Genomic DNA, 10,727 nt, shown 5'->3' with positions numbered 1-10,727 from the left:
GTGTGGAAACAAGGGTGGGTTTTCCCGTTATTTTCTCACGACACCAATGACCGATTGAGCCTAAATTTTCACAGATTTGTTATTTTATGTATAAGTTGTGATACAGGAAGTGTGGGCCTTTGGACAATACTATTTACCGAAAGTGTGCAATGGCTTTGAGGGAATGTGAGTGTACGCTTTACTATGGCAATACAAACTTACTTGTTAGTACAGGAGCTTCTGGTGGCATAACAACATTTTTGAGGAAACATGCAGCACTGCAGGATGATTTGTTAGTTTAGGGCCGGGGTGTGGCTGGAGAGGTGGTGGCAGGCAGGGGGAGGGTGAATGTCGATAATATGCGGGGTTTTCTCGTCACTCTCCGTGCGCACTGCGGTGTTGGTTTGTCATGATTTGTTTCTTATCTAAGGGCCGGGTTGTCACATTATGATGGCGCCCTTGCATGACCATTGATAAGGACGTCGTATGGACGGACTTTGGACAAACAGTATCATCAGCAACAATATGTGTTTGTTATAATTTTATAATGAATAGGGTAGATGGCCTTAGCTTTCGATCCAATCCGGACCTTCTTCAGAGGCATAAGACAAGTACAAACAAATACATATCCATTTATAGAAAAAGAGAGGGGGAAAGGGATTAAGGAAAGGATCCAGAAAGAAGCGGGAAAATAACAGCCAATCAAAGTTCCTATTTCAGAAACAATATTGGGGGCTATGAACCAATAGGAGTGAAGTGGCGAGGACAAAGGATGTTTAGAATGAAAGGAAGGGTTACTGGACCATAAAAGTGGTAAATGTATTGTTCGACAACAATGGAGGGAGACATGAAAGGGTAGGATTAGAGAGCAAGTTGCATCATGATGCAACTAACAATGGTCAATTAATAAGAATAGCAAGATCAAAGGTATGACGATTTTAAAAATAGGTATGAGGGACCTGTGGAAAAAAAGGGGGGGGGTTACTTACATCAGATAGTTACAGTGATGAATTTATAAAAACAACTTTAAACTAGGTTAATTTATACTTTATGTACAGAATATATACAACATATGAGTTCTTAGGCAGAAGTGAAGTGGAGGGTAATGAGAAGTTATTTAACACCAGTGTTTATGTTAAGTCCAAAGGGTTTTACTGTCTTGAGTTGGTGAATCCAGTGTGATTCTCTATTCTTGCGGTGTGTGTCATCACCATTGCAAGCTTCAATCACCAGAAGTTCAACATCAATGACACTATGATTGGGGCTGTTGAAGTGGATAGAGACTGGGTACGGTTTCTTAGTCTTTATGGAAGAGACATGATTCGCAAAGCGAAGACTAAGTTTGGTCTTAGTCTCTCCCACATATTGTAGCCCACATCTCTTACATGATATGACATAGACTACATTAGACGTGCTGCATTCAGAGTCGGTCTTGATGTTGTATGAAGAGCCAGTGGTATGACTCTTCACCTTAAGTGAGGGCTTAATGTGCAGACACGTTTTGCATTTGGAACGGGTACATTTGTGACAGCCCAGTATATCTGTCGGGGGTTGTGTTTGGACTGTACCTGGGGGAAGTTTGGCCCTGACTAGTATGTCACCAAGGTTCTTAGGGCGGCGGAATGCAACCATGGGAACCTCAGTGATTGCTGAGTGTAACCTGCTGGAGGAGTGAAGTATAGGCATGTTATTATTGAGAATTGAGGGAAGTTTGGGTAGTTTGGGGTGGAAGGTGGTGACCAAAGCAACTCTATTGGTAGGAGGTTTTTTAGCTCCCGTGTTAGTCAACAGAGTATGACGAGGTACGTTGAGAGCCCTGTTGATAGCAAGTTGGACCCTACGTTCGCTGTGTCCCCTAGATACAAGGTGTTTCCTTAGCTCTGATGAGCGCCTCTTGCGCCTCTTTGTTATAATTTTATATTATAAACTAACAATTTTGATTTGTTTACTATAAACGAAGAATTTGTGACCGCCGAACGCCCGCTTAACACACCCATACCCGCACTGTGTTAGGAAAGTAGCTTACTCGGTGCTTAGTCTAATTATTTTATTATTATTATTTATTCATGTGGTATTTTTTTTTTTTTTTCTTTCTTCTTCTGAGTTACTTCCCTTTAAAGGCACTGGTCACTATTGGTAATTTCTTAAAATAGTTGTTAGCATAAAAAGTAACTTGGTAACGGGCAATGGAGAGCTTTTGATAAAATATTGTGAGAAACGGCTCCCTCTGAAAAATGTAGTATTTGAGGAAAGAGGTAGGCCTACACCTAGTGACACTTCAGCTGAAGCGCAAGCCTGTTATGATGCATCATCTGAAAGCGCACAAAACCCACATTAATTTCTTGCACGTTTGAAAAACAACATTGAGCCAAATTATTTTTACAGGTTTGTTATTGTATGTTTATATTTGTTTTGTTGGGATTACACCAAGTGACTTAGAATAGGCCTACTGGTGTTTTTGACACTCATTGTCCACTGCATCAGTGCCTTTCCATATTGCCTGATGGATCAAACTACGGGGTGGATTTCACAAAGGTAGTCCTAACTTAGGACTAGTCCTAGGCAATGCTAAGAGATAGGACCAGTTCTTATAGTCCTAGGCAATGCTAAGAGATAGGACCAGTCCTAAGTTAGGATACTTAGGACTGGTATTATCTCTTAGCATTGCCTAGGACTAGTCCTATAAGTTAGGACTACCTTGTGAAATCCACCCCTGGAGATATGCAACATGATTAGTTTCCTATAGGTGCCATTTCAAATTAATTAACTATGATCATGGATCTAACTCGTACGTGTCACAGACATTATAATAATAGTCCGTGGTACGTGTAGTTGTTCTGTGCAAGTAGGCCCCCTACGGCAAACTCGTCGGATATGCATGCTGCTTCTTGAAAAAAGACCACGGATGTTATTACTGGACTTCTTGAGAGAAGACCACGCGCGTTGATCAGGTAGGCGCGGATGTCAAAGGTCACTCACATTCTTGTTAAAAAAAACCGGTGTAACCACGGACGCCTGTGTGTTGCTCCAAAAGACAACGTTCAGAAAGCCGTTTTTTGTCACACATTGTTCTATTTATTTGTGACTTGACAACATTTTGCAGTATGTTTGATGTTGCTTTAAGTGAGGCGGGTGCAAAAGTCGTCCTGACGAGTTCAAGTGATGAAAACTACCCTCCAGAAAACATGTTGGACGGGTGAGTTTATATGTGAATTTTCGTGTTGACCAGTTGCGATATGGACATAAAATATTTCGGTTTCGTCCGCTATCATCTCCACGTCTAACTTATTCCTCCATGCTCCACGGGAGACGACAGCGGACAAAACCGAAACAGTTCTAGGGAAAAGTTTCCGTATGGCGCCACCACTTTTTCATTCGATATGGAATAATATAGTATCTAATTTTGACAGTTTCTGTCATACCTGGCGCTGTATCCTTTTTCGAATTTCTGTCATATTTATTAGTATGACAGAAAATTTTCCTTAAAGTTCCTTAAAAGGAATACAGCGCCCCAGTTAAAATTTCGAAAAAGGAATACAGCGCCCCAGTTACTGGGTCTATGACAGGCACTCTTAACTGAAATCTGTTTTTAGGATTATCAAATCTGTTACAGTTCTTTTTAATTATTATTTTTAATGGTCGCAGCTTTTTTCTAAAATTAATTAAGTGTTTTCTTCAAGTGTTTTTTTTATTGAAGATTCTAAATGTAGGATAACTGTTCTATTTAACATAATGCGAGCCTTTATTTATTCTACTTTGTTTATGTTTTAGCTTTCGCTACTATTGTTAATAATAATAATTAAGCCTATTGAGGAATCTGTTGTACATAATGCACTTTATAAATGCTGTTCATTTAATGTAAACTAAATCTATTATTATTATTTTTGTACACACAAGCTCTGTTTTTATAAACAGACCCTGTTCAGCGCTGTGAAACAATCTTAACATGAGTAAGAGTTCGACATAAATGTATTTATTGTATTTACATATTTTGTTTGTTTACAGTAAACCAGAGACATTTTGGATCAGCACTGGGATGTTCCCCCAGGAATTCATACTCAGTTTTCCAGGACTCATGAATATTAAGACAATTAGGCTCTTCTGTTTCCATGGTAAGGAAGTTGCAAAGATCTATGTTCAAAATTGTTCATCATGTGATCCACATAAACCATTTCGAAACAACAATGGGTGCGCTCGATTAGCTTCCATGGGTCTACCCCGCGGGGCTCACTCGGGTGAGCCCCTGACAGGAGCTAATCGAACGATCACACTCGCCCTCTCATGGTGACGGCATGCACCTCAGGTCACCCCCAATTGACCCACTCCACTAACAGGGCACTGGGGGCTGACCGGGCGAGCCCCGTCAAAGCTATTCAAACGTTCCGGGCAGACCAGGGTCGACCCAGAGAAGCTAAACAAACCCACCCATAATAGGCTATAGCTGGGGCTTCCCCAATTATATTATTGGTCAATGGTCTTGTCCCATTGCAGTTTTGGTGTTGTCCGGTAGCTGGCCTGGACCCAATTTCATAGAGCTGCTAAGCACAAGAACTTGCTTAGCATGAAATGTCTTCCTTGATAAAAACAGGATTACCAACCAACTGTCCATGTGATGTTCAGGATAAACAAACCAACTGAATACATATAGAAGAGTTTGCGGTAACACCATGTAATGACTTTCTCTAAATGAGTTGGGGTGGTTCTGAAAAGAACCGTTGGGTTAACTCACTAACTTAGAGAAAGTCATTACATATGGTGTTACCGCAAACTCTTCTATATCTTATTTCCACCATGCAAAGTTTCAAATCCTACTTAAACTGAATACAGTAACAAGCAATATATGCAACCAATGGACATTTAGTTGGTAATCCTGTCTATCATCAAGGAAGAAATTGTATGCTACGCAAATGTTTGTGCTTAGCAGCTCTATGAAATTGGGCCCTGGTGTCAAATATAGTTGGACCTGTCCCAACTATAGCTGGTCCTGCCCCGACTTTCGTTGTTCACGTCTCACTTTGGGCCTGTCCCCAATTACAACAACTGGCCTTGCCCCAACTATAGCTGGTCCTGCCCTGACTTTAGTTAGCCACGTCACAATTTGAGCCTGCCCTCAACAATAGCTGGTCCTGTCCCAGTTATGGTCAGGCATGTCCCAATTATAAGCTGGCCCTGTCACAATTTGGCCCTGCCCCGTACTGTAGCTGGCCCTGTCCCAATTTTAGTAAGCCACAACTTTTGCTGACCCTGTCCCATTTTTTGTGGGCTTGTCCCAACTTAAGCTGGCACAGTCCCATTTATAGATGGAACTGTCCCAACTAATTGTTCACTGTCCTGAAAATAGTCGTCGGGTGAACTTCATACATTTATAGCCGAGTTTGTCCCATCAGTATTCTACAATAATTGTAACAGTCTAAGCTATGAAACTTAAAGGCAGTGGACACTATTGGTAATTGCTCAAAATAATTATTATCATAAAACCTTACTTGGTAACGAGCAATGGGGAGAGGGTGATAGTATACAACATTGTGAGAAACAGCTCCCTCTGAAGTAATGTAGTTTTCGAGAAAGAAGTAATTTACCACGGAGTTGAGTTCGAGACCTCAGATTTAGAATTTGAAGTCTCGAAATCAAGCATCCGAAAGCACACAACTTCGTGTGGCAAGGGTGTTTTTTCTTTCATTATTATCTCGCAACTTTGACGACCGATTGAGCTCAAATTTTCACAGGTTTGTTATTGTATGCATATGTTAAGATACACTAAGTGAGGAGACTGGTATTTGACAATTACCAAAAGTGTCCAGTGTCTTTAAGTGCATGAAATCAAGCTAGAACATCCCCAGTTCAATAAGACATATTTCCTTGTGTATCCCTATTAAACAAGTTCTATCTTGATTAATTTCCTGATTGTCACAGTTCGAGGGTTGAGTATTCATCGAAGCATTCTGCAGGACCCACAAGACTTTGAAGTCATGGATGAGAGAGAACTGACTCCATCGGATGCCTCTTTACAGATGGAAGAATTCAAGGTATTAAATCACTTCTTCTGTCGGGGTGTCATGGCCGAGCATAAGAGCATCTGACTCAAGTTCTGGTGGTTCATCGGATGTGGTTTTGAATATTAACTTAAAAACTGACTTGGTAGCGAGCATTGGAGAGCTGTTGATAGTATAAAACATTGTGGGGAACGACTCCCTCTGAAGTAACGTAGTTTTTGAGAAAGAGGTAATTTCTCACTAAAATAATAAAAAACTTCCAGCTAGAAGTCTTTTATTCTTATCTGAAAGCACACAAATTGTCCAACAAGGGTGTTTTTCTTTCATAATTTTCTCGCAACTTGGATGACCGATTGGGCCCAAATTTTCACAGGCTTGTTATTTTATGGTTATGATGGGATACACCAAGTGAGAAGACTGGTTTTTGACAATTACAAAACGTGTACCTTCCCTTTAAAATCTATGCCAGATATAAACATTGTTGGGGTACCTTATTGTTTGTGCTGATATTCAAATCTCTGCTTTTTCTTTTCACAGTTTGACTCAACGACAGCACGGCACATGAAGTTTGTCATCAAGTCTGGATTTGACCATTTTGTGTCAGTGCACAAGTTACATGTTGATGGTACAGCAGTACGAGAATAAGAAATGCTACCATTGGCAATAACTTTGTGTATCAGGCATAGAATTACCACCGGGGTCATGTCCTTCGTTGCCCCTGGTCTTGGCCTTAGTGTCCCTTCAAAATTGTCCCATAGACTTTCAGATTTTTACATCTTGGAAGTGCTCTTTGCAAAATGAAAATGGATTTGCCCTCTCATAGATGACATTCCAGGCCTAGTGTTTAGTTGAAAAGATGCATTTTGTGCAAGTTGACTTTTTGTGGGCAACTATGAGATATGATTATCCATGTCACATTTCCAGTATACAGCAAGTTGTATTATTCACCTTTCATCAAAGGAACCCGACTACATGAGATTTCCTTCCAGCCCCATTCAGGGTCTTTTCCAAACCTTCGCTTGGACTCTGGCTTAAGCTTGGGCTCCGTCTTAAGTTTTGGAGGAGTGTACATTTTGTACAGTGTTTACAGCATCAAATGGAACCTGGGGCTGGAGACGGAGCCTAGTCCGAGGTTTGGAAAATGCCCTTGGTAGAAACAATGGTCAGTGTTGAGGGAAAGTAGGAACCATTTTTAATCAGACTGGTTTCTCTACTCGTAGTTTGTAAGCATGATGCAATTCATCAGAAACCTTTGGTACAGCGTTCTATCTTAAAGGCAGTGGACACTATTGGTAACTACTCAAAATAACTATCATAAAAAACCTCACTTGGTAACGAGTTATGGGGAGAGGCTGATGGTATAAAACTTTGTGAGAAACTGCTCCCTCTGAAGTGAGGTAGTTTTCGAGAAAGAAGTAATTTTCCACAAATTTGATTTCGAGACCTCGAGTTTAGAATTTGAGGTCTCGAAATCAAGCTTCTGAAAGCACACAACTTCGTGACATGGGTGTTTTTTCTCTTTCATAGTTATCTCGCAACTCCGACGACCAATCAAGCTCAAATTTTCACTGGGTTGTTATTTTATGCATTTGTTGAGATACACCAAGTGAGAAGACACAATTACCAATAGTGTCCAGTGTCTTTACCAGTGGTCTGCTGTTGTCCAAATGCCAGGTAAAACTCCCGCGGACCAGTCAAATTTCACTCAAATTAGTTTGAAAAGCATCTCCAAGTTTGGAGTGGTGATAATTATATGCCAAGATAACTGGTCCTGCTGACCAGTCACTGAACAAGTTTAGGGCAAACTCTGAAGTGGTAGATCAACATAAACAAATTCAGACTTTAATTTCTGAACTCAAATTGCATTCACATTTAATGCTTTTAAAGACTTAAAATATCAATAATACTTTCTGACATTAATGTGACAAAGTGCAAAGGCGTACATTACAGAGGTCCAATTGTTCGTATAACTGTTTTAAAACATTGTAAGGTGTGTATATTGTACAAAGTTTACAATTATTGTAAATAAATATATTGAAGTTTCATGAATAAAGTATCATGTAAAAAAACTCAAATGGAAGATGCATCACTTTAGTGTCTGTTAATTTTGTTTCATATTACTTTTAAACAATCATCAGACATGCCTCTTCATTGATGCAAAGGAGGAAAGTGCCTCCATGCCCCTCAGGATGTTCAGCCTTCATTAGATGCCCGTTCAGCTACTGTCTTTACCCTTGCAAGAACGGAGTATCTTGACTGCATCTTTATTTTTCAAATTACTTCTTTTAAGTGCACAGATTAAACTTGATTGTATAACTGTAAAAATCAGCAAAATTTGTACCTCATGTAAAAGTCTGAAAAGGGGTCTGTAAAAGTATATGTGGCTGTATCAAATAGTATCAAATTTAGATACGTTTTTCAACTAATTTATACTATTAGTTATTGGGAGTGTAAAAAAGGAAGAGTTTTAAAAAGCAGTAATTGATGCATTTAAGAAGTGGTGACATGGATTGCAATGCGTAAAACTCCCTAGCTAATAGTCTTTAAACCAATTTTTATTTTTATTTATCTCCCTCTGATGTGAAAGTCTGCCAAGGATTCACCCACAACTATTATTTTAAGAAACAAAATCAGAAGCTATATTAGACGCACTGTTTAAAAAAACTATTTTTGTTGGTTATTGTTTGCTGAGTTAGCAGTTGGTTGGTAGCTGACAATGCACTCAAGACATTTCCTAGGCCCAATTTCATGGCTCTGCTTTCTATAAGCAAAGAAGTGGCGTTTACAGAAGCTGGGAAATCCGTTTTTATGTCAAGCGTATTTCACAGATTAGCAGGTTTGCTGGTGCTGGTGCGTACTCCTCGTTTTATGACATTCTTTGCTTGATGCGCTTGCCATGAAGCACAGAATTCGACGGTTAGCAGAGCCATGAAATTCAAGGAAAAGTTTCCGTATGGCCCCACCACTTTTTCATTCAATATGAAATAATATAGTATCTAATTTACCTTAATGAGATAGCCCTTTTTTATAAAAATGAGTGAAAAAGTGGTGGAAAGTTATCCAAATTAAACCCTGGTCAGACTCTTATTTCAGTCTTCCAGTTAGCTCATCTTTCCCTCAAATTCCTCCTCATTGATGTCAAAGTCCACCATGTTTTTCTCCAAGAAAAACCATCTGTTCATAAAGCCAACATCCAAGATCCGCTTATCAAAATCCCTCCAGCCCGGTTTCATGTAGTCGCACTGTGAGTCGTACAGATTCACCTCTTTACTGTAATTGTCCCTCCACATGATGGAGCATACCACTAAATTCATCCGCCGGATCTGCCCCTCGTTCCGAAGCATCATCAACGACTGGATGTATGCATTTGTCTTTGGGTTCCTGATTGCATCACTCAAGAGAAGTACATCGTTGCAGGCATTCTGCAGTGATACGTGGTAGGATTTCTCGTCGGGGTTGTTCCACAATGCTACGACGGAGCAACAGAAGGCAGTTGCGTAGACGGCAGCTTTGACTGGGCGAGCTCTGGCATCGGTGAAAATATCTACTGTTGCACCCTTGTAATCACGTGCAACATTTGATACATATGTGCCTGAAAGATAATGTGGTGTGGTTAAAGCTATATACGAGAGAACAGAATTTAAAGGCAGTGGACACTATTGGTAATTACTCAAAATAATTATTAGCATAAAACCTTACTTGTTGGCGAGTAATGGAGAGAGGTTGATGGTAAAAAACATTGTGAGAAACGGCTCCCTCTGAAGTGACATAGTTTTCGAGAAAGAAGTATATTTTTACGAATTTTATTTCGAGACCTCAGATTTAGAATTTGAGGTCTCGAAATCAACCATCTAAACCCACACAACTTCGTGTGACAAGGGTGTTTTTTCTTTCATTATTATCTCGCAACTTTGCTGACCAATTGAGCTCAAATTTTCACAGGTTTCTTATTTTATGCATATGTTGAGATACACCAAGTACGAAGACTGGTCCTTGGCCGTTACCAATAGTGTCCACTGTCTTTAAAAGAAAAAACATCATGTTGTCATTAAAAATTGAAATAAACTATAAAAAACACCAACGTTTAAAATTTAACTGACCTTTATGATCATGCTTTGAATTTGATGAATAAAAAGTAAGAAAAGATAAGCAACAATCTAATAATAGTAATATTTTTCCAATGTAATTTGTAAAGTTGTTTTTAAAATAGTTGTTTAGGTTAGAGACTAGAGAAAAGGTAGCCTAAAGTTTAGTTAGTTAGTTACGATTGTAAATATTTACACAAACTTCAACATGTTGAACTAACAAACACGCTATGAACCCTCTACACTGCGCCGTTCACGACTCAACACAATGACTATACAGTTTTGGCTGAAGACTCCCACCGCTGAAGACTCACATTCCCACTAGCCCAGGTTAACGACATTCCCACATAAATAAATAAAAATAAATAATTAATTAAACATGACACCGACACGACAGTCTGCTGACTGAGTCTAGTCAGACAGTCAAGTTAGCGTTTAAAACATCAAATAAATTACCAATCAAACACTCTCAGGTGTACTTACTTGCTTTACCGATCCAGCCCTCTTTAAATCGTTCAGGAATTGACACTTTAGATCGAGAAAGAGCATTTCTGAATACCCCAACTTTTAACTTTCGGACCACCATGGAGGCAGCCATCTTGGAAAATTTAGAAGATCACGCACAGGCACACGTGGTTAGCGCCCTCTGTTGTCTAGATAAAACAGAAGG

At 39.6% G+C, this 10,727-nt stretch overlaps 2 protein-coding genes across 2 annotated transcripts; one reads left to right on the top strand and one right to left on the bottom strand.

Moving 5' to 3' along the window:
- Positions 1–2,967: 2,967 nt before the first annotated feature.
- Positions 2,968–7,313, top strand: LOC117297869 (intraflagellar transport protein 25 homolog). Its single transcript, XM_033781039.1, has 4 exons — positions 2,968–3,175; positions 3,985–4,091; positions 5,893–6,005; positions 6,510–7,313. Exons 1-4 carry the CDS (start codon positions 3,084–3,086, stop codon positions 6,615–6,617), a joined length of 420 nt encoding a protein of 139 aa, XP_033636930.1. The 5' UTR covers positions 2,968–3,083; the 3' UTR covers positions 6,618–7,313.
- Positions 7,314–8,964: 1,651 nt separating this feature from the next.
- LOC117297560 (mitochondrial import inner membrane translocase subunit Tim29-like) lies at positions 8,965–10,663 on the bottom strand. The gene is made up of 2 exons (XM_033780658.1): positions 10,541–10,663; positions 8,965–9,564 (listed from the first exon to the last, which is right to left on the bottom strand). The coding sequence occupies exons 1-2, from the start codon at positions 10,653–10,655 to the stop codon at positions 9,074–9,076; spliced, it is 606 nt and encodes a 201-aa protein (XP_033636549.1). The 5' UTR covers positions 10,656–10,663; the 3' UTR covers positions 8,965–9,073.
- Between the last annotated feature and the right edge of the window lie 64 nt (positions 10,664–10,727).

The sequence above is a fragment of the Asterias rubens genome, chromosome 12 (assembly GCF_902459465.1).
Source record: "Asterias rubens chromosome 12, eAstRub1.3, whole genome shotgun sequence".
NCBI classification, from domain to species: domain Eukaryota; kingdom Metazoa; phylum Echinodermata; class Asteroidea; order Forcipulatida; family Asteriidae; genus Asterias; species Asterias rubens.
The sequence above is the reverse complement of the archived record's forward strand: the minus strand, read 5'-3'. Positions and strand labels throughout refer to the sequence as shown.

Coding starts and splice junctions, on each gene's coding strand:
- LOC117297869 (XM_033781039.1), top strand. CDS start 3,084: ATGTTTGATGTTGCTTTAAGTGAGGCGGGTGCAAAAGTCGTCCTGACG. Junction 3,176..3,984: donor CCAGAAAACATGTTGGACGG/GTGAGTTTATAT, acceptor GTTTGTTTACAG/TAAACCAGAGACATTTTGGA. Junction 4,092..5,892: donor TAGGCTCTTCTGTTTCCATG/GTAAGGAAGTTG, acceptor TGATTGTCACAG/TTCGAGGGTTGAGTATTCAT.
- LOC117297560 (XM_033780658.1), bottom strand. CDS start 10,655: ATGGCTGCCTCCATGGTGGTCCGAAAGTTAAAAGTTGGGGTATTCAGA. Junction 9,565..10,540: donor GGGCTGGATCGGTAAAGCAA/GTAAGTACACCT, acceptor ATTATCTTTCAG/GCACATATGTATCAAATGTT.